Genomic DNA, 21,186 nt, shown 5'->3' with positions numbered 1-21,186 from the left:
GTCCCGCCTCCCGCGACCGGGGCACGCCGGGACCGCCGGAAGGCGTGCTCGCTGGGCGCCGGCGCTGCGCTGCGTGGTCTGGCTGACCGGGATGGCCCCGATGGCGGGGGTCGGGCGCCCGGCCGCTGCGCTGAGGACTGTGACTCGGGGTTCGGGTGAGCCGCGCGGGAGCGTCAGGACCTCCAAGGGCCGGCCTGGGGGCGGGGCTTGGGCGCAGGTGCGACGGCGGAGACCCCACCCGGCCGCCGGCGAGAGCCTGGACGCCCCTTCCGAGGCCACCCGCGCAGCCGCACCGCGGCGCTGGCACGAGCCTGCCGTGCCTGCCCCTGAGCTCGGGGACACCCGCCGCGGCCTCCTGGGTGCTGCGGCGCCCGCGTCAGGGGCTGGGAGCCCTGGACATGGGGCGGGGCCCGCCGGCAGAGCCGAGGGCGGCCCCCGGGTCCGCGTCCTGTGCGGACGCCTTTGGCGCGGGTTCAGCCACTGGCTGGGGCTCCCGCACCCGCGCGGTCCTGGCCGCGTGCTGCCGCGCCAGCTCCTGCCGATGCAGCCGCGGAGGCAGCGGGTGGCGATGGCCCAGGGGCTGGGATCCTGCCACCCCCGTGGGAGGCCAGGGTGGAGCTCCTGGCTGGGGCCCGGCCATTCATGGCAAGAACCAGCAGATCCATCTCCCTGCCGTTCGATAAGTCGATCTTAAAACCCGGAACCACCTGCGTGTGCACCCTGCTCCGTGCCCCACCCAGCCCACCCCCCGGGGCGGCCACCCCGTGCCCCAGGAGCAGGGGCCCAGCCTGGCGATCCGCTGCCCCCCCCCCACTCCTAAACCGCTCTCCAGCAGAGCTGGTCCCGCGCCAGGCCGCCCCTGCTGCGCTCTCCATGGGTGGAGCGCAGGCTGCTCTGGAGGGGGGGGGTCCCCCAACGGCGACCCAAGTTCAGAGGGGCTGGCGGCATAGACGCGGCTTGGGAACTCAGTGCATCATCTCAGGGCGAGCCCGAGCTAGAGCCCCGTGTGCGCTCAGGTGACCCCGTGCTAGAGCCCCGCGTGTGCTCAGGGACAACCCCGTGCTAGAGCCCCGCGTGTGCTCAGGGATGACCCCGTGTGTGCTCAGGGATGACCCAAAGCTAGAGCCCCGTGTGTGCTCAGGGATGACCCCGTGTGTGCTCTCTGGTGACCCCGTGCTAGAGCCCCGCGTGTGCTCTCGGGTGACCCCGTGCTAGAACCCTGCCATCTGTTGGCCCCAGGACGTGCTGGTTGCTGCCATTGGGCCCGTGACCCGCCAGGCTCAGGGCCAGCGCCGTCACCCGTGAGGACAGGACCGGGCAGGACAGGACAGACGCGTGCCCAGCACTGCCGCGGCCGAGTTAGAACAAACAGCAGTGAGCGAACTTCAGGGTTTATTGGAACAGAAAGCTGTCAGCAGGAATGAGGTGGGAGAAGGAGATTTATTTTAGAAAACAACTTCACGTAAACAGCAGAGGGGTGTAGTGACGTCACCCCCGCCCCCCCCGCGCGGGAGGGCGGCAGAAGGCAGCCGGGGGGGGGGGGGGGTGCCCGGGAGCGGCCCGACCCCCAGTCCCTGAGAAGCCGCGTCCCAGCCGCTGGGCGCTGCGGGGGTGGACTGTGGCCCAGCCGGGCAGGGCCGAGAAAGGCACGGCGCGGCCGACCGTCCGCTCGGGGACGCTCAGGCCGGCTTAGGGCTTACGCTCTGGGCTAGGAACGGAGACGCGTCACAGAACCGCGGTTTTCGTGTTTAGTAAGTTTTAAAAAATCACTGGCCTTACAAAAACGTCTTCCAATGGCTCATCAGAACCCGCGTGGAGAACGGCGAGACCGGCGGCAGCCGCTCCTCCCGCGGCCGTGACGGGCCTCTGCCCTGGGCGAGGGCTCCTGCGCCGGCTGTGGCCCGGGCTTCTCAAAGGCTCTCGTCCTCGTCCTTAACTTCTGAAATCCGGTCTATGGACTTCAGGATTTCGGCAACCAGGTTCAGCGTTTCGGCTCCGGAAACGAGCTGCCTACAACGGAGACCAGGGTCTCAGGAGCTGCCGCCGCCTCCGGGCACCGAAGCCACGGCGGGCGTGGGAGGGCGCGAGCCTCGAGCCAGTGCTGCCCCTGCGCCCGCGTGAGCCCCGAGGCTGAGGCCTGGAGGAGCCGGCTCTGCCCCTCAGCCTATCAGAGAAAAATAAAAGTCTCCTGGGAAAAAGGACGAAGTTCGACTGGCTCAGGGCGCGTTCCTGCCCCGGCCGAGAGTGGGCGTCGGCGCCCTGGAAGTGCCCGTGGCACGGCCGGCACCGATGGGCACGGCAGAGATCCTGCTTGGAGCGCGGCTCCTCCCGGAGCTGGCGTGGGCCGGGTCCTCAGGCGCCGGGGCCGGCACCGTTGGCGGACCAGCCTCCGATCCGCCCCGGTGCCCGCTGGCCAGGCAGTACACCAAGGGCCTTACGCAGCGCAGCGCGGGCCTCAGTGCAGCGCAGACCCCGCGTCCCGTCCTGGGCTGCCCGGGCGCCGGTCGCGGCTCCAGCTTCCTGTCCACAGGCAGTGAGGGCGCGAGTGCGTGGGCCCCTGCCAGCGACGTCGGGCACCGGGTTGGGTTCTGGGCTCCTGGCTTTGGCCTGGCCCAGCCCTGGTGTTGCGGCCTCCGCCTTTCAGATGAAAGTTACCCGAAGTGCGCGTCTGTGGAGTCGCGGGCTGACGGGACGCCTCCCCCTCCCTTCCCCTCCCCCCTCCCCTCCCGCGTGCTCACTTGATGGACGCGTGTGCGCTGTTGATGACCACGCGGAGGTTCTGCAGGGCCACGTCCGTGTTCTGCTTCACCACTGTCAGGCTGGCGCCCTGGCCCGACCGGAGCGCCTCGTTCTCCCGCCTGAAGCTGGACACCTGGGCCTGGAGGGACGGGCAGCAGCCTGTGAGCGCTCCGGGGCCGAGCAGCGGGCGCGGCAGCTGGGACCCCACCCCCGGCCGCGCCCAGGGACGCGTGCCCCCAGCCCCGGCCCGAGTGGACTCCTGGTTCCATTCTGCTGGGGAGGCAGAGGCCCCACCCTGGCCGCACGAGCGGGCAGCCCGGCTCCCCGAGGTGACCCCGTGGGGGAAAGTGAGCCCTGCAGGCGTCTCCCGTTACCTGCAGCAAGCTCACTTCCTGCTTCAACTTCACGACGCTGTTCTCTGCCTTCACGGCCCGCTTCTGTCACCCAACAGACAGACATCACCTACCACTGAAGGACGCTTGCCTGGCGCAGGCCACAGGCCGCCACCATCAGACGGGCCCGCACGGGGCCTGTGCCCTCACTGGCCATGCCCCAGGCAGACCACAACGGCAACGCCAAGGCCACTGGTGCACCTGGAGTACCACGTGCTCCTGAGCACAGCGCCTCTGACCCTCGTCAGCTGCAGGGTCTCTCCCCAGGCCCCCCGACTGACCGTCATCAACTCCAGGGCCTCCCCGCCCCCCACTGACCGTCAGTTCCAGGGTCTCCCCCCTGCCCCCCCGGGCCCCGCCCCGTGCTGTCATCAACTCCAGGGCCTCCCAGCTGACCGTCATCAGCCCCAGGGCCTCCCCGCCCCCCAGGCCTCCCCCCCCCACTGACCGTCATCAGCTCCAGGCTCTGCTCCACCTGCTGCACCACCGACTCCAGGTCGTGGAAGTCGCTCTCCTCCTTGGCCATCTTTGCCTCCAGCTTCCGCTCGAGCGTCCGCACCCTGTTCCGGGACGGACCAGGCGGCAGTGACTCACTGGCCGCCTCGAGGCTGCCGTCCACAGGCGTCCGCTGACTGGGGGGCAGCGCGCCCTCGCCGGGGGCGTACATACATTTCCGTCTGAGTCTCAGAGAAGCTCTGAACCTCACTCAGCTTCCTCCTGAGCTTCGAGTTTTCCTCCTTCAGCTGCAGAGAGAAGACGCGCGTCAGACGGCTCCGCGCCGCCGCCCTCGGCCCCCCGCTTCCGTGAGCTGGAAGGGAGGGGCACGTTCAGCCGGGGCTCTCACCACCGCTCACCCCCAGAGGCTGCCGCCCCGGCTGGGCCTCCCCACGGGTGGCAGGGCCCAAGCACGTGCGCCGCCCCTGCTGCTCCCAGGGAGCTACGGGGCGCGGAGCCGGGCCTCGCGGCCAGGCACGCCGAGACGGGACGCGCTGTGCCGCACCAGACACCGCCGCCCTGCAGCCTCCCGGTGGACAGCAACGTCCACGCGCTTGTACGCTGCGCATGGCCCCGAGTCAGAGCAGCGGCTTTCCCAGCGAGCTACCCCGGGACGGCGGCCGAGGGCCTCGGCTCTCCACCTCGTGGCTAAGACAGGCGCAGCGCCCAACTCCTGCGCCGAGACTCACGGACAGGTGAAAACCACACAGGCTGCCCTCGGGGACGAGCCCGGCTGCCGCCGCCCCGTCCACACTTACAGCTTCATAACTTATCTGCAGCGTCCGCAGGTGCCTGTCTCCCAGGGACTCTCCGTGAGCCGCAAAGTCCGTGCCGGGACTCCCTGGTGGCGATGTCGGGGAGACCCGAGAGTCCGTGTCGCTCAAGGCCCACGTGGGCAAAGACTCGGGCGCGGCCAGCTCCGACGGGGCGGAGAAGAAGGAGAGGTAGGTGCCGCAGGGCGACGCGCCGGCCGAGACCCTGGAGGAGTGGCTCTGCTCCGCCGTGGACGGCAGGTAGGCCGCGCTCCACCCGTCGTCCTCGTCCTCATCCTCCTCCAGCAGGTCGCCAGCCCCCGTCGGGTCCTCGAAGAACGGCTGCTGATAGTCCAGGCCGTACCCCAGTGTCTGGGGGGCGGGGGCCTCATGGCCAAATCCCAGCGTGCGCCTCGAGGCCTCCTGCAGAGACAGCGCGGCAAAGCGTGTGGCTGCTTTCTGTCTTCTGGTCTGACCTGGAGCTCACAGAGCGAGATGGCCCTGTCTGGTCCCCAGAGCACAAAGCAAGCCAGCCTCGTCCAGTCTCCAGACCCAGAGCCAGATGGCCCCGTCCGGTCCCCAGACCCAGAGCGAGCCGGCCCCGTCCCGCCTGCAGCCGGAGCCCAGCGGCCCCTGAGCCCCACTGCACGCACCCCACGCGCCCGCAGGCCTCCCCAAGTGAGCGCTGTGGAGGAGCAGGGCCCCGCGGGCTCCACGCCGCGGCCGCACCTTCGGGCAGGCTCTGCTGGCACCCGCGTCCTCCCCGGAGAGGCCGAGGCTCTTGGTTTTCAGGAACTCTTTGAAGGAGAACGGGTTTGTCTCTTCGGGGTCGCCCAGCTTGTCGTCTGGAATGAGGGGGGACGGGGCGTCCATCGGAAGGGGTCCCGCCACTCACCTCTCCCCAGAGCGCGACCCCCGCGGGCCACCGCGGCTCGGGGTATGGGACGGGCAGGCGGGGGCCCACGGCTCTGCTTCTCGGTTCCTCTGGGCGCCCCCACTCCACACACACCCAGAGCGAAGTGCTGTCACTCAACCCGGCCAGTGCGCAGAGCTCCGCCCCCGCCCCGCCCCGCCCCCTCCCCCTGCAGCCCGAGAAAGTGAAGGTGACGGAGCCACTCTACCTCCGAGGTGCGCCTGGCGGGCTCCCGGGGGGCCGTGCTCACTCTTCCCCCTTCCCCAGCCGAAATCTGCAAAGAGACACCGTCACCCCACCACGGCCACAGCAGAGACACCGTCACCCCACCACGGCCACGGCAGAGACACCGTCACCCCACCACGGCCACGGCAGAGACACCGTCACCCCACCACGGCCACGGCAGAGACACCGTCACCCCACCACGGCCACAGCAGAGACACCGTCACCCCACCATGGCCAAGGCAGACACCGTCACCCCAACACGGCCACGAGACACTGTCACCCCAACATGGCCACGAGACAGTGTCACCCCACCACAGCCACAGTGGACACCGTCACCCCACCATGGCCAAGGCAGACACCATCACCCCACCACGGCCACGAGACACCATCACCCCACCACGGCCACGAGACACCGTCACCCCACCATGGCCAAGGCAGACACCGTCACCCCAACACGGCCACGAGACACTGTCACCCCGCCATGGCCACAAGACACCGTCACCCCGCCATGGCCACGAGACACCGTCACCCCACCATGGCCATGAGACACTGTCACCCCACCACGGCCACAGCAGATACTGTCACCCCAACATGGCCACAAGACACCGTCACCCGGCCACAACACACCGTCAGCCAGCCACGGCCAAAGCAAAGAGTCACCGTCACCCCACCATGGCCATGAGACACTGTCACCCCACCACGGCCACAGCAGATACTGTCACCCCAACATGGCCACAAGACACCATCACCCGGCCACAACACACCGTCAGCCAGCCACGGCCAAAGCAAAGAGTCACCGTCACCCCACCCCAGCCACGGCAAAGACACTGTCACCCCACCACGGCAAACAGAAACAGTCACCCTACCATGGCCACAAACACCATCACCCCACCACAGTCATAACAGAGACACCGTCACCCCACCATGTCCACGGCAGAGACGCCGTCACCCCACCACGGCCACGGCAAAGAGACACCGTCACCCCACCGCGGCCACGGCAGAGACACCGTCACCCCACCACATCCACGGCAGAGACGCCGTCACCCCACCACAGCCACGGCAGACACCGTCACCCCACCACGGCAGAGACACCGTCAGCCCACCACGGCCACGGCAGAGACACCGTCAGCCCACCACAGTCATAACAGAGACACCGTCACCCCACCATGTCCACGGCAGAGACACCGTCACCCCACCACGTCCACGGCAGAGACGCCGTCACCCCACCACGTCCACGGCAGAGACGCCGTCACCCCACCATGGTCATGGCAAAGAGACGCCGTCACCCCACCGCGGGCATGGAGGTCCTCACTGCCTGGAGTCCGGGAAGGCCGCCGACCCCCGCGGCAGGTGCACCTGTCCGTCCACCTCACCACAGCTGCCTGGGCCCCGAGCCAGGCACGGCCCACGGAGACCCGCTGCCCCACGCCCCGTGCTAGGACGGGCACTGGCACCCCTGGGCGGGAGCTGTCTGTGCGGGGCAGCTCCTGGCGGGCGGGCGCACGCTTCCGGCCGGGGCGGCGAGGGCGCGGGAACCCTCGGCTTCCCTGCGGCGGCGCCCTCGGCTCACCTGTATCTCCCACCGAAGCCAGCACCGGGCTGGGCACATAGCACATAACCGTCGGCCGAATGCCGAGGAAGTGCGGGTCCGGCTCCCTGCCATGGGGGCGCTCACAGTCTAGCTGGGGGAGACAAGACCGGCGCTCATAGAACGCGGGAGCTGGAAGCGACAATGGAACGACTTTACCGCGGGCCGCGCCGGGCACCTGCGCGCCGGGCAGGTCCGTGCGGGCGCCCCGCCCCCGCCCCCGGCCCGCCCCGGCCCTTCCCGGGCCCCCGGCCCCCTCACCGTCGGGAATGACCAGGCTCCGGGCCCGGGACAACGGGGGCGCGCCCGGGCGGCGCTGGTAGCCCGACATGGCCGCGGGCCCGGCGCGGCTGGCCCGGCCTAGCGCGGCAGCAGCGGCCCCATGGCCCCGGCCCCCGCGCGCCGCGGCCCCCGGCGTCCGCCGCCGCCGCCGCCGCTCGTCCGAGGCTTTCCCCACCGCTTCCGCCCCGGCACCGGAAGCGCGCGCCGCGGGGGCGGGGCGCGCGGCGGAAGCGGAAGTGACCTCAGAAGCGGGGGCGGAGACCAAGATGGCGGCCGTGGTGCTGGCGGCGACGCGGCTGCTGCGGGGCTCGGGCCCGTGGGGCCGCCCGCGGCTGAGGTGAGCCCCGATCCCGCCGGCGGCGTGGCCCCGGGCCGCCGCGTCCCCCGCGCCTGCTGACCGCGCCGGCACCTTGGGGGAGGCGAGGGGCGGGAAGGTGGCGGCGAGCGTGGCTTTGAGAGCGGCGGGAGCCCGGGCAGCCCGCGCCGCGGTGGCCCCGGAGCGCTGCAGGGGCGAGAGCGAGCGGTTGGGGGTCGCGCCCGAGCCCGCCCGCGGGTCCCCGGTCCGAGCGGGGTCCCTGACCGGCGCCCCCGGCCCGCAGGCGGTTCAGCAGTGGAGGCGCCCACCCCGGCGTCCCGCTCTCGTCTCCCTTACCCGGCGTCCCCACGCCCGTGTTCGCCACGGTGGGCGGCCAGGAGGAGTTCGAAACCAAAGTCACCACGCTGGACAACGGGCTTCGCGTGGCGTCACAGAATAAGTTCGGGCAGTTTTGCACGGTCGGAAGTAGGTGCCGCGGGCAGCGTGGGCCCTCAGTGACCGCCCCAGACGCGGAGCCTGGGCGGAAGCCGGAACCCGCGTGGACGGAGCTGGCCCTGGGCGCCCCCCCCCCCCGCTTTCCTGCCTCAGTGCGGGTTCTCCCGTGTGGGTGCCGTGGACGCCTCACTCCGGAGGTCAAACCTCACGGGTGTCCTGGCTCCGTCCCATGATCCTCCTGGCTGACCCTCATGTGTGTCCTGGCCCCCCCCCCCGGTCCTGTCTGGGCCTCACGCGTGTCCTGACCCCCCCCCCGTCCTGGCTGGGCCTCACGCGTGTCCTGACCCCCCCCCCCCCGCTGAGCCTCACGCGTGTCTGACCCCCCCCCCGTCCTGGCTGGGCCCTGTCACCTGACCTCTGACCTCTGACCTGCTCCCTTTGCGTCTCAGTTCTCATCAACTCGGGATCCAGGTACGAAGCGAAGCACCTCAGTGGCATCTCCCACTTCCTGGAGAAGCTGGCGTTTTCGGTCAGTGTCCGCTCTGCAAATTCTATTTTTTACGAGATTTGTTTATACGAAAGGCAGACTTGGGGGCGTCTTCTATCAGTCCCTAAAAGGCCACAATGCCTGGAGCTGGACCGATCTGAAGCCAGGAGCCTCCTCCGGGTCTCCCACGCTGGTGCAGGGCCCGAGCACCTGGGCCATCTCCCACTGCCTTCCAGGCCACAGCAGGGAGCTGGGTCGGAAGTGGAGCAGCCGGGACTCGAACCGGCGCCCGTGTGGGATGCGGGCGCTGCAGGCCGGGGTGTTACCCGCTGTGGCACGGCGCCAGCCCCGAGACTGGAGGCGGAGTGGGCTCAGGGCTGCCTGGGCCACGCAAGCTCAGGGCTCCTGCACCCCTTCTTGCCAGTCCACTGCGCGGTTCGGCAGCAAAGATGAGATCCTGCTCGCCCTGGAGAGGCACGGCGGCATCTGTGACTGCCAGACGTCGAGGTACGCGGCTTCCACACGGCTTCTGCTCTGCGTCCTCCGCGGAGCCCCACGGGGAGCGGCAGACAGGACCCCGGGGGTGGAGCGGCAGGGGCGGGCACGCAGGTGGCCACTGCCCCGTCCGTCAGCGGTGCTGTCAGCCGGGGCCTGGGCAGGCGGAGTGGGCCCTGCCCCCGGTGTCCAGAGGGCGGATGGCCTCACCCGGCGGGGGCCCTGGGAGCCCGGAGGACGAGCAGCTGACTCGGCCCGGCCTGCAGTGGGCAGCGGGGGGGGGGGACAGGTCTGGGCGGGGAGGGCACCAAAGCTCGGAGTTGGAGGCGGCCGTGGCTGTTGGGGGCTGGTCCGCGGCTGGAGCACAGCGGGGCTGGGGTCCTGTTCTGGACACGGGTGGGTGTCCCTCGGCCAGGCACGGAGCGCTTCAGAAAGCCCCAGTGAGGGTGGGGCGGGGGCCAGAGACGCCAGGCTTTCTGAGTGGCCGGCGGCCAGAATCCAAGCGTTAGGCAGCCGCGTGGGGGCCGCGTTCAATGCCGGAGGTCAGCCTTACCCAGGTGCTGAGTTCTCAGCACGGGGCCTCGTGGAAGACTTGCTGCCCCTGTCCCTGCCCCTGGACGAGGCCCCGCCCTGCACAGAGCCTTCTCCCAAGGCCAGCTGTGTGCCCTTGTCGTCGGCGGGGCCTCGCCAGGGCTGTGCCCACCTGCCCATCGGCCAGCGAGAGTGTCACAGCCGTGGCCTCTGCCCCGTGTGCAGCTGAGGCCGGGGAGGGGAGTGCTGGTGCCCCAGGTGTGCGTGGAGCCCCGGCACCGCCGGCCTGCGTTGTTTTCCAGAGACACCACCATGTACGCTGTGTCTGCGGATAGCAAAGGCCTGGACACGGTGGTCGGCTTGCTGGCCGACGTGGTCCTGCAGCCCCGGCTGACAGGTGCGTGTCTGCGCTGTGGGGTGGGGGGAGGCGGGCAAGGGAGGGTCCCACGTGCTGCCACGCAGAACACTGGCGACTGTGGAGGGCCCGGCGTTTGGGCACGGTCAGCCCTGGCCGCCTGCCTGCGTGCGCGTCAGAGTGGGCGCTCAGAGCTGCAGTCTCCACGTGGCGTCGCCGTTCCCCCCGCAGCGCTTGGAGGAGGCAGGTGCCGTGTGCTCCGTCCCTGGGGCCTGCTGCGGCCCTGCGGGGGTCCTGGGCCCCTGCAGCCCCGGTTGCTGGCGTGGCTCTGTGCCGCTGTTTGCTCTCTCCTTTCCTCGTGTGTGTTCCTGGTGTGGACACAGCAACCACGCTTGTGTGTCGGGACCGGCGTGTGATGGCGGGCCAGGCCAGGCCTGCGTCACCTGACGCCTTGCTCCCTGGTCCCTGAGCTGCTGGGATTCAGCCGCACCCCTGCCTGGGGGGAGAGTGCCTGGGCTTTGTGTCTGCCTGACCCCACCGCACCCTCAGGCCACGCACGTCCCCACAGACCTTGGCTGAGAGACAGGCTGGGAGCCTGCGGCTGGCCTCGGAGGCCGAGAGGAGAGGCCCCGCCCAGCGCCTCACGGGCGGGGTGGCCCTCCGCTTCCTTGCAGGGGAGGAGCTGGAGCGCGCGCGGAGGGCCGTGCAGTTCGAGCTGGAAGACCTGAGCATGCGGCCCGACCCCGAGCCGCTGCTCACGGAGATGATCCACGAGGTACCGCGCCGGCCCCCCCGTGACCCCGTGACCCCGGGCGGGGCGGGGCGGGGCGGGGCGGGCTCGCCCACTCACTCCAGCGCGTCTGTCGCCAGGCCGCGTACCGGGAGAACACCGTCGGCCTGCACCGCTTCTGCCCCCCCGAGAACCTGGCAAAGATGAGCCGGGAGGTGCTGCACGCCTACCTGAGGACCTACTACACCCCCGACCGCATGGTGCTGGCGGGCGTGGGCGTCGACCACGAGCAGCTGGCGGACTGCGCCCGGAGGTACCTCCTCGGCGCCCAGCCCGCCTGGGGGGCCGCCGAGGCCGTGGACGTGGACAGATCGGTGGCGCAGTACACCGGGGGCATCGTCCAGGTGAGGCCGGCTCTCGGGGCCGCTGCGTGGCGAGGGCGTGGAAGTCCGCGGTCCATGCAGCCCCGTGGGAAGCTTTACTGGTCACGGTGCCGCCTCCATGCGTGGGGGGGGCCCGCGGTCCTGCGTGCCTTCACGCGGCGCCCTCTCCTGGTCACAGCTGGAGAGAGACATGTCCAGCGTCAGCCTGGGCCCCACCCCGATCCCCGAGCTCACGCACGTCATGCTGGGGCTGGAGAGCTGCTCCTTCCTGGTGAGGGGGGGCCGGCAGGGTCGGGGGGGGCCCGGCAGGGTCGGGGGGGCCCCCCGGCAGGGTCCACCTAGTCCCGCCCTGCCCCGCCCCAAAGGAGGAAGACTTCATCCCCTTGGCCGTGCTCAACACGATGATGGGCGGCGGCGGCTCCTTCTCGGCCGGCGGCCCCGGCAAGGGCATGTTCTCCCGGCTCTACCTCAACGTGCTCAACAGGTCGGTCACGCGCCGCCGTCCCAGCATGCTCCGGTGCCCCCTGGCCTGGCGTGGGCGCCTCCCTTTGTCCCAGCAGCTCTGCGCTCTGCTCCCTCGCAGGCACCACTGGATGTACAACGCGACCTCCTACCATCACAGCTACGAGGACACGGGCCTCCTGTGCATCCACGCCAGTGCTGACCCGCGGCAGGTGCGGCCCGGCCCCGTCGGGAGCTCGTGTGCGCGGAGCCTGGTCCCCAGCGCGCACTCGCGTCCCCTCCTCCTCTGTAGGTGCGAGAAATGGTGGAGATCCTCACCAAGGAGTTCGTTCTGATGGGAGGGTCCGTGGACGTGGTGAGTGAGGCCCCGGCCAGCTCCAGGCCTGCGGCCCCCGGCAGCCCCGGCTCCTCCCGCAGCAGCCGGCGTGGTGTGGGCCGGGCTGCTCCCGGCGGGGCGGGGTCCCTCACGGTCGAGCCCCGAGGATGGTGCGGCCGCCTCGCGCCGTGGGAGTGGGCGCCGCACGTGCCTTTTCTAGACTCCGTCCACGTTCTGCCGTCGGACCTCAGGCCTTCGTCTGAGAGACGGAGAGAGGTGCCCGTGTTCTGCCCGCCGATTCCCTCCCCAGACGCCCACAGCAGCCGGGGCAGAGGGCGGTGCAGCTGGGAGCCCCTCCCAGGTCCCCCGCTTGGGCGGCAGAGACCGGACCACCTGAGCCACGTCTGCCTCCCCAGGCGCGTAGCCGGGGGCTGAATCCAGCGGGGCAGCCAGGACTGGAACCCGGAGCCTGACGCGGGTGCCGGCGTCCCAGGTGCCAGCCGGGCCCGCGACCCGCCCTGCGCTGCCACGCTGGCCCCCGCTGCAGCTTCCGGAGCCTGACGGGGCCCAAGGGAGCGGCTTTGACGCACACAGGCTGCCGGCAGGGGCGCCTGCTGCCTGCGTGTCCGGCAGCGTGGGGGTCGCGTAGCCCTCTGGACCGTGAGCTGCGTTCTGGAGGGAGCGACCTCTCCACGCCGCGGGGGCGTTGGGCAGGACAAGGAAGCCCCCAGCGGCCCTCCAGCGCGGCCTGAGCTGCCCCAGTTCAGGGGGCTGAGAGGCGGTTCTGTGTACCTGGGGCCTGAGGGGGCGCAGGGGCCGGGGCTCCCCGGGGACTCTGCCCCGGCCCTGGCGTTAGAGGGGTGGTGGGGAGCAAGTGAGGGAGGCCTGGCCCAGGACCCGCAGCGGGGTGAGGGGCGGCGGGGCGGGGCCTGGGAAGACCCCGCCCTTGGCTGGCTCCAGCTTTGGGCCCTGGAGGCCCATGGGGGGGCTGCCGGGCGGGCGGGCCTGCTGAGGGCCGGCGGGCTTTGCGCTCAGGTGGAGCTGGAGCGAGCCAAGACGCAGCTGATGTCCATGCTCATGATGAACCTGGAGTCCAGGCCTGTGATCTTCGAGGACGTGGGCAGGCAGGTGCTGGCCACGCACTCGCGGAAGCTGCCCCACGAGCTGTGCGCGCTCATCCGTGAGTACCCCGCCGCAGCCGGGCCTGGCGGAGGCCTCGGTGGGGCTCAGACGCCGGGAGCGCCCTGTGGGCGGGGCTGGGGTCGCTGATCGGGATCGGGGCCCGGGCCCCCAGGGAGGGCCGTGGTCACCCCTCGGGGCGGCAGGGGGCGGTGCTCGGCCCGGACTTTGGGGCCAGATGCAGTGAGCTGTCGTGGGGGGCGTGGGGACTTGTGGGGTCCCCTGCGGTGTCTCCTGTCCACTGGGGGACGGACACTCGACAGGCCCTCGGGTGTGGCAGTGCCGGCTCCCTGAGCCTCGCCTGCTGCCCGGACCGCGCGCTCTGGGCAACGGGTTCTGCATTCCCTCCCGTCCGGGGGCTCCTGGCCCACGGCCCCCTGTCTGTTCAGTGACCGCCCCGGGCCCGGAGAGCCGGGTGTCGGCCTGAGTCTGTGTTCTGTGCCAGGCGGCGTGAAGCCGGAGGACATCCAGCGAGTGGCGTCCCAGATGCTACGCGGGAAGCCGGCCGTGGCCGCGCTGGGCGACCTGGCCCGCCTGCCCCCGTACGAGGACATCCAGGCCGCGCTGTCCAGCAGAGACGGGCGCCTGCCCAGGACCTACCGGCTCTTCCGGTAGAGCCCTCCACACCCGCGTGCGCACGGGAGCTGGGCGTGACTGCCGTGAACTTGAGTGAGGCGTGGCCAGGGCCCCGCTCGGCTTTGTCCCTGCGCGGTCAGCGCAGCAGGCGCTAGGAGCAGAGAGGACGCTGGGATACAACGGACTCCGGGCACGGGCCGGGCGAGTGAGCCCCCGCGTGGATCTCCGCCGTCCGTGGCAGCCCGTGGGCACACAGCCGCTGAGCACCTGGGACGGGCCCCGGGCCTGCCCGCTGCCTGCCCCGTGTGTCCCCCCTCGCTCGGTGACCATAAAGTGGTGACTTTGCTGTGTGGTGTTCTTCACCCTGGCTGAGGGAGGGGTCGGGGAGCACCTTCTCCCGGGGCTGCCCGGGGGCCTCGTCCTGGGTGGGGGGCAGAGGGGCGGGCCCTGGGGCTGATGGCCCCTGGTACATGGCGACAGCAGACACGGGGGTGGCCGACGGGCTGTTGGTCCAGAAGCCTTGGGAACCGGCACAGTGAACTCGGGTGCGGGGGGTGTCGGGAGGTCACCTAGGGGGGCCTCAGGGTGGTGCGCGGGCGTTGCTGTGGCGTCACTGGAACTGCCCTGGCAGGGAGCTGTGGGGGGAAACGCTCCCCGTCCTCCCGCTGTGTGGTGACCAGGCCCGGCGCCCCACAGCTCGCCACGGGCTGGCAGGACCCGGTCTGGGGCGTCTGGTGCAGCGGCTGTCGCCATGGAGAGGCCCCGGCTCCAATTCTCCTCCAGCTTCCGGCGCACACCCTGGGGGGCAGCTGGTGGTGGCGGCTGTGGTGTTGGGAGCCCTGGCTGTTGGGGGCATCAGGGAGTGAGCCAGCGGCCTGGGGGGTCTGGGGGCGTGGAGGCCAACAGTGGCCTGTCAGCTGGCGGGTGCCCTGCGCGCTGGGCCCCGGGCCTGGTCACTGCTCAGGAGGTCCAGTGGGGACGCAGGTCAGACGAGCCGCCGTACACCGTTCTGGAGATGCCACCGCCCAGACCTCGGCAGCTTCCTCTGGCCCCAGGACCGCCCGTGTGCGGTGCCGGCCGAGTGGTGACACAAGCCGGGGCGCCGGGGAAGCGCCGAGCCGTGCGAGGCCTTATGTGCCGGCTCGGCTCCCTACGCTGCTCATCGGCCGGAGCCTGAACCAGCTCCACTCGGACATCTGATAGCGGCGGGGCGGGCGGGTGGCCGCGTGGCTTCCTCAGTACTAGTGCCCTTCCCGGTCACTCTGGGTCCTGCCCGAGACCAGAGCCTGCTCGGCCTCGGAGCTCCACACCGCGAACCGGGGCTGGCGTGAGCTGTCACTGCGGCCGCCGTGGCCTCAGGATCCACGCTGCCCCAAAGCGGACACGGAGAACAACTGCGCGTGCCGCTTGCCAGAACCAGCCCTGATGGCGCGAGGGCCCCAGCCCGCAGGCAGTGGCACTGGGGGTGACCTGGGCCTGCACTGGACAGCACGGCCCAGCTGCCTGCCTTGGCGCCCTGAGGCCAGGGAACGCGCATGCAGCCTCTGGCCGGGATTCCAGGTTCAGTATGTGCATTTATTTAAAAATATAAATATGGAAAAATAAATAATCTAAAAGACTCGATGGTGTCGCTAGGCTTACATTCGGAGCCTACTTCCCCCGGGAGATGGAGTGAGACGTGGACACGGGGCCTGGACGCTGCGGCGGGAGCCGGGCCGCCGGGGAGTGGCTGATGCCTGGAGCTCCCAGCAGGGCCCGAGGCCCACCCATGGCTTGTGGGGAGGGGAGGGGACGGCCCTCAGGGCGGGGCGGGTGCAGTCTCAAGGGGGTGCATCCTGGTGCTGGAGGGGCTGGCCCGGGTGTGGAGCCCCCGCCAGGCCTCCCCGTGGGAGCTGTGCCGGGGCCCACGCGTGGCAGGGGGTGGCCGCGCCACACGGAGCTCGCCTCGGTCGGGGCAGGCGCACTCGGCACGGGGAAGGGCGTCCCCCAGGGGCGTGGGTCTGGGGGTCTCTGGGTGAGGGGGTGGCCCTCACAGTGGTCCCTCGGGTTGGCGAGGCCGCGTCAGGACACGGCGCAGACGGCGCTGGAGTTGTGTGTCTTCAGGGCCTGCTGCCGCTGCAGCTCCCTGTTGACCCGCCTCCGGATCCCCGTCAGGTACAGCTCCCGGTCGAACTTGCCGGCGGCCAGCGGGATGCTGTGGGGCGGGACCGGGCGCGGCCCCCGTGGGTAAGGCCTCGGCCCCCGCGTGGCACTCCTGACCCGTCTTCCTGCTGGCGGGCCTCAGGCGGAGGACCACGGGCTCCCGGCTCCCGGCGGTGGGCACTTGGGGAGCTAACAGGCCTTACGAGAAGTCTCCACCGGCCCTGCCTTCCGCCCGGCCCCGCACCCAGGGGACGGCCCCTCCCCGCACCTGCACGCCCGCCAGGCGAGTGGCCGGCAGGAGCAGGCACGGCCGGGCGGGGGGCACTCACTTGTCCCGGCCGGGCCGCACTTTCACGCGGAACAGGCCGTACACGGGGCGGTGGTCGGAGGTCCTGATGGCGGTGCAGGACGAGTACCTCACGGGGCGGATGTCACCCTTGTGCCGGCTTTTGTACAGGACCCGGTCCTTCAGGAGGGGACGTGGGGGCTGCAGCGCGGCCGCCGGCCCCGTCCAGCCCCGCCCTCCCGCTGCCCACGAGGCCAGGCGTCCACCTGGCCGCTCTCAGGCCGGATGCCCGGCCGTGGGAGGGGCTGGCCACCCGGGAGGGGGTGCTCCGGGGGCCGGGCGTGTACCGTGTAGGAGGGCGTCCTGTGCTTGGAGCTGCTGTCGTAGGTGTCCTTCCCGATGTCGAACTTGTATGACGGCAGGAAGTGGATGTCCGGCTCCTGGAAGCCCTTGAAGATGGACCCTGCCAAGGCGCACGCTGGCTCAGGCCGGCTCAGGCCGGCTCAGGCCGCCCGAGCCCCGCCGCCCGGGCCCCGCCGCCCGAGCCGCCTCACCTTTCTCCATCTCGCGCGTGAGCTGGTCCTGCTGCAGCAGGGCCCCCACGTCCACCTCCAGGTCCTGCCTCAGGGCGGCCTCCACGGCCACGCGCCCCCCGCTCAGGCGGAAGTTGAAGTCCCCGAACCAGAAGACCTCGTCAAACCGGGTGGTGACGTCCGCTGAGGCACGGGCGCAGGGGCGGGCGTTGGCATGGGCTCCCCGCCTGTGCACGGCCCCAGCCACGGGGACATGGCCTGGGTCCCTCCCGCCCCTCAGCTCCCCGGGAGGCACCAGCAGTGCCTGGGGCCCACAGCGAGCAGACACGGAGGGCAGGAGGCTGCAGGGGCGGTCAGCCGAGCAGCCCCCGGCCTCTCCCTCCCCCGCACGGCAGCCTCACCGGCGCTGGACTGGTAGGGGTTGGTGTCCGGCACGTTCCTGGGCAGGGCCAGGGCCTGCACGGTCCTGGTGTAGTCCAGCAGCCGCTCGGCCACCTTCCCGTCGCCGGCTGGGAGGGCGAGGACGGCGGCAGGCGGGTGGGTGCCACGCCCGCCCCTCCCGGGCCGCGGCCGCTCGCTCGGGACAGCCCCGCGGGGCGCGAGCACTCACAGGTGAAGTGGGAGGTGATGAAGAGGAAGGAGGTGCCGAAGAAGGTGAAGCTCACCCCCAGGGCGCCCTTGGTCTTGATCTGGGACACGATGCGCGTGGTCACCGTGGAGCACTCCACCTCTGCGGGGCGCGGGGCGTCAGGGGAGCCCGCAGCGGGGGGCGCACCGCGGGCCCGCCCGCCCCACCTACCTGAGCAGAACCAGATGAGGTCCCTGCGGATGAACAGGGACATGTAGAGCACGCCGTGGGCGGCCGAGGACAGCAGCACGTAGCGGGGGCCCAGCGTCTCCTGCAGGCGCGTCTCCCACTCCCGCCTGCGAGGACAGGGGCGCCCGGGGCTTCAGGCTGGGCCTTGGGGTCTCGCGGGGCGGGGGCGGGGGTCCCTGCACCTCCGCAGGGCACGGCGACGGGCCAGGGGTGCGCTGGGAAGCCGGCTCAGAGCCCCGGGGCCCCCGCCCCGTGTGTTCACAGAGGGCGCTTGCTCCGAGGGGCCGCACACAGACCCACGCGAGGTCCCGCCCGGGGCCTGGGGTCCCCCGGGGCCACCCCACCTGTCTGAGCAGCCCTCCTGGACGCCGACGACATACAGGTCCTGGGTGTAGTCGGCCTCCGTGGGCAGCAGCAACTCGTCCAGGCTGGGCGGGAGCTCCTGGGGACACAGAGGTGGGGCTGGGGCAGGGCAGAGCCACCCCACGGGCGTCGCCAAGGCTGCCCGGCCCCCCCCCCCCCCCGCCAGCCCAGCGCCTCACCTTCTGGCCCTGCATGTTCCAGGTGGCCACGAAGAGGGCCAGGCTGCGGTCCGGGAAGTAGCGGGCCAGCTCGTCCGCCCCCAGCAGGGCCCCACTGGCCAGGAGGCTGCCCTCCAAGTAGCTCCTGCAGGGACGGCAGACGGAACAGGGCCGCGTCCCTCGCGTCACCAGGGCGCGGCTGCGGGCACACCTCCCCGGGCTCCGCCTCCCCGAGGGGTCACACACCCTCCGTCTAGAACAGGCCACGGCCGCGGGCGCCGTCCCACTGCCCCCACCAGGGGCTCGAGCTGGGCGTGCATGGCCCACTGCGGGGGTCGGCAGTGGACAGGAGGCACCCGGGTTCCAGAACAGCACCCACCCCTGCTCACGCCCCCCCTCCCCCCCAGCACTGGTTAGGCCGCCCCCTGGGACACCGGCACCCACGTGGGCGCCTGCGAGTCCCGGCTGCTCCACGTCCCATCCAGCTCCCTGCTGTGGCCCGGGAGGCAGCAGAAGACGGCCCAGTGCTGGGGCCCTGCCCCCACGGGAGGCCGGGCGGAGCTGCCGGCTCCTGGGGCCCAGCCTGGCCCAGCCCCAGCCGGTCAGCCATCCAGCCAGCTGGGGAGTGGTCCGCGGACGGAAGACCCCCCCCCCCAGCCTCCTTTGCCTCTCAAGCACGTGAACAAGCAGCCAAGCCTGGCCTGGCCCCACTCCCGCCCAGGACGTCCGCACCACACGCGTGTTTGGCTCCGTGGGCCCCTGGCTGCAGCCGACACAGGTGACGGGGATAGAAGGGGCGTGGCCGCGTGCCGACACCCAGGTGCAGCTCCCGGAACCCGGAAGCAGTGTCCGAATTTTGGGATTTTCCCAACCGTTAGGACACCGCCACGGCCACGCGAGCTCACCCTGCTCCCTGTGTCACCGCCCACACCCTCTCGCCCAAGGGGACTCCGAAGGCCACTCCCTCGGGCCGTCCCCGCCCCCTCCTGCCCCCACCTCCGCCGCTCCCCCAAGCCCACGGCGACCACCACACCCCCCAGGGAGGCAGGGCGCCTCCAGCCCACCACCCACGACTTCCGGAAGGCGGCACAATCCCCGGGGGACCACCGGGCTCACTCAGGGCCCTCCCCAGGCTGCTCCTGGCGCCGCCAGGCCTCCTACCTGCTCCGGACGTCCTGGGTGCGGATGGGCGCCAGGAGGCTGAAGGACCTGGCGGACAGCAGGGACCGGTCATCGCAGGCCAGGGGGCTCCGGGGCCGCCCGGGGCCCAGGCTGCTGTGGGCCCGGGCGAGCGGGGGCTGGGCGAGGTCCGTGGCAACTGTGGGCGCCGACCTCAGGCGGTCGGAGGCCACGTCCAGGTCCGCAGTGGACCGCGGGCGTGGGGGCAGCAGGCCAGGGAGCCGGGGGGAGCTGCCCCCCGAGCCGCCCACCACTCCTGAGAGGCAGTGTCCCCAGGAGGCACTGAGGCAGGGTGGGGAGCCCCCGGGGGCCGGCGGCCAGGCGGGGCCGCGGGACGGACTGGCCCCGTTCTGGGCGGCCAGGTCCTCATGGCTGCTGCGAAAACGCCGCCTCCGCCAGCCCTTGTCGTCCAGAGACAGGGCGCGCTGCAGCCGGGGCCGCGCGGGCGGCGGAGCCACGGGCTGCTCCTGGGCGTGCGGCTCGGCACCGGCGGCGGGCGGCCCGGGACTCCCCTGCGGGCCCGCGGCGAGGTCTTTGTCCGCGGCCGGGGGCGGCCCCCGCGGCATCCTGCCCTCCGCGGGTCGCGGCGCCTCGGCCTTCGACGGCATGGCCCAGCTCAGCGCCGGCCGCGGCCACCTGCGCCAGCGGGGACGCGCAACGTCGGGGCCCCGCGGCCGGGCGCAGAGCAGGGAGCCCGCCGCGGCGGCCCCTGCGGCCTGGCGCGGTCCTCCTGGGGCGGCGGTCGCCGCATGGCTGGCTGCCCGCAAGCCCCTGCAGGAAGACCGAGCTGTTAGGCGAGCCGCCGCCTCGTCCCGGGCGGCGGCCTGCCCCGCATCACTGCGCCCCTCGCCCCGCAACCGCCGCCCGGCGCCCCGGGAGGCCCAGCGCCGGCCGCAGGGGCGACGGCTCGGAGTGCTTCCGGCGGGCCCGCCCCGAGCAACGGTCCGGCCAGGGGCCGCCCCGCCTCGCCCCAAGGGTCACCCCGGCTCGAGATCGCGCCCCACGCACCTCCAGGCCGGCCTCGCGCTCGCGCCGGCGCCGCTCCCGCCGCCTCCGCGTCCACCCGGCCCGGCCGCGCGCCCACAGCGCCCCTGGCGGCCGGAGGACCGCTGCCGCCCACGTCCCCGCAGAGGGGGCTCCCGGCCGTGGGACACCCCCAAGCCCGCGGCCAGCAGACCAGGTGAAGGCAGAGAGCACAAAATATTTTATTTAACAATCTGCAGTGAAACCATTTTCATTTAGGAAAAATAGCAGCTCCCGTGGTGAGCAGGAAGCTTCTTCAACGTGGGCAGTCGTGGGCAGAGGTCCGGGCTCGGCTAGAGGGGCCGCAGCCGGGGTCTCGCCCCAGCAGCGGGCGCCACGCAGCCGCCGGCCAGGCACACGGGCGTCCGCTCTCCTGGGACAGGTGGGCTGGGGGCATCCGCCCAGGGCCCCCGCACACCCGCTCTACGGGGCCTCGGTGGTGCCAAGGACGGCCGCAACCAACAGTCGAGAAAGCCTTAAAGCTGGGGCGGGGCGGGGCGGGGCGGGGCGGGGCGGGGCGGGGGCTCAAGGCAGCCCGGAGACCCCCGCAGACCGCGCCGGCCAGGGCCCTGGAGCGCGCGAGGAGGCCCCAGCTCCTGGCCCCCCTCGGGCATGGCTCCCCGCTCCTGCCCCCACGACCCTAAAGAGGCTACAGAGAGCGAGGCGGGGCAGACTCCAGACGTCCTTGGGTCGGTCACCCGGCCAGGCTCCCACGGCCAGGGCAGCACTGCCCTGGTCCCAGAGCTCCGCCCACGGCACTGCCGGCCCCAGCCCAGCCCCCCGGGCTCCAGTCACTTCCGCGGCGAGCCGCAGGCACGGTGGCGTGGGGTGCCCGGCGTGCCCTCTCGGGACAGAGCCACAGGTGCTCAGCCGGGCTCTCGGCGCCGGTCATCTGGAACCCGCGTGGACGCGGCTAGTTCAAAGGCGGGTACTTCCTCTGGCCGATCCTCCCTGGCCTGGAGCTCCCTGAGACAGCAGAGGCCTGGAACGAAACCAACGGCAGGACCTCTGGCGTCCACCTCGGCTGGGGCCGC

General features: G+C 71.8%; 4 protein-coding genes and 1 long non-coding RNA gene across 14 annotated transcripts in view; 2 read left to right on the top strand and 3 right to left on the bottom strand.

The window, feature by feature from the left end:
* The first annotated feature begins 5 nt into the window (after positions 1 to 5).
* On the top strand, positions 6 to 2,189 carry LOC138845711 (uncharacterized). Its single transcript, XR_011382901.1, has 2 exons — positions 6 to 155; positions 1,240 to 2,189. It is a non-coding gene; the product is annotated as an uncharacterized lncRNA (long non-coding RNA).
* ENTR1 (endosome associated trafficking regulator 1) lies at positions 1,376 to 7,563 on the bottom strand. Of its 3 annotated transcripts, none has more exons than XM_070059100.1 (10): positions 7,366 to 7,557; positions 7,087 to 7,236; positions 5,500 to 5,565; positions 5,108 to 5,223; positions 4,385 to 4,801; positions 3,801 to 3,874; positions 3,580 to 3,691; positions 3,114 to 3,176; positions 2,739 to 2,878; positions 1,376 to 2,010 (listed from the first exon to the last, which is right to left on the bottom strand). In XM_070059100.1, the coding sequence occupies exons 1-10, from the start codon at positions 7,433 to 7,435 to the stop codon at positions 1,911 to 1,913; spliced, it is 1,308 nt and encodes a 435-aa protein (XP_069915201.1). In that variant the 5' UTR covers positions 7,436 to 7,557; the 3' UTR covers positions 1,376 to 1,910. The 3 variants fall into 3 exon arrangements, with proteins under 3 accessions (XP_069915201.1, XP_069915212.1, XP_069915205.1); XM_070059111.1 differs by having other exon boundaries at positions 7,087 to 7,198; positions 7,366 to 7,507; XM_070059104.1 differs by lacking the exon at positions 7,087 to 7,236 and having other exon boundaries at positions 7,366 to 7,563.
* A 1-nt stretch (position 7,564) lies between these two features.
* PMPCA (peptidase, mitochondrial processing subunit alpha) lies at positions 7,565 to 13,997 on the top strand. Of its 2 annotated transcripts, XM_070059013.1 has the most exons (13): positions 7,565 to 7,723; positions 7,986 to 8,167; positions 8,587 to 8,666; positions 9,049 to 9,131; positions 9,953 to 10,047; positions 10,680 to 10,780; positions 10,876 to 11,139; positions 11,297 to 11,389; positions 11,484 to 11,602; positions 11,702 to 11,792; positions 11,873 to 11,935; positions 12,932 to 13,076; positions 13,521 to 13,997. In XM_070059013.1, the coding sequence occupies exons 1-13, from the start codon at positions 7,653 to 7,655 to the stop codon at positions 13,688 to 13,690; spliced, it is 1,557 nt and encodes a 518-aa protein (XP_069915114.1). In that variant the 5' UTR covers positions 7,565 to 7,652; the 3' UTR covers positions 13,691 to 13,997. The 2 variants fall into 2 exon arrangements, with proteins under 2 accessions (XP_069915114.1, XP_069915123.1); XM_070059022.1 differs by lacking the exon at positions 11,297 to 11,389.
* INPP5E (inositol polyphosphate-5-phosphatase E) lies at positions 13,521 to 20,320 on the bottom strand. Its single transcript, XM_070059092.1, has 11 exons — positions 20,138 to 20,320; positions 19,112 to 19,900; positions 17,972 to 18,095; positions 17,774 to 17,871; positions 17,412 to 17,536; positions 17,223 to 17,342; positions 17,014 to 17,121; positions 16,634 to 16,795; positions 16,427 to 16,542; positions 16,123 to 16,259; positions 13,521 to 15,845 (listed from the first exon to the last, which is right to left on the bottom strand). The coding sequence occupies exons 2-11, from the start codon at positions 19,735 to 19,737 to the stop codon at positions 15,713 to 15,715; spliced, it is 1,749 nt and encodes a 582-aa protein (XP_069915193.1). The 5' UTR covers positions 19,738 to 19,900; positions 20,138 to 20,320; the 3' UTR covers positions 13,521 to 15,712.
* Positions 20,311 to 21,186, bottom strand: part of SEC16A (SEC16 homolog A, endoplasmic reticulum export factor) — a 32,899-nt gene continuing 32,023 nt past the window's right edge. For all 7 annotated transcript variants that reach the window (XM_070058934.1, XM_070058929.1, XM_070058951.1 and 4 more), the window contains one exon: positions 20,311 to 21,134. In XM_070058934.1, the coding sequence (XP_069915035.1) occupies positions 21,066 to 21,134 (69 nt within the window). In that variant the 3' untranslated portion in view covers positions 20,311 to 21,065. The remainder of the gene's footprint in view (positions 21,135 to 21,186) is intronic.

This window comes from Oryctolagus cuniculus, chromosome 1 (assembly GCF_964237555.1).
Source record: "Oryctolagus cuniculus chromosome 1, mOryCun1.1, whole genome shotgun sequence".
NCBI classification, from domain to species: Eukaryota; Metazoa; Chordata; class Mammalia; order Lagomorpha; family Leporidae; genus Oryctolagus; species Oryctolagus cuniculus.
This window is presented reverse-complemented; position numbering and strand designations above follow the sequence as displayed.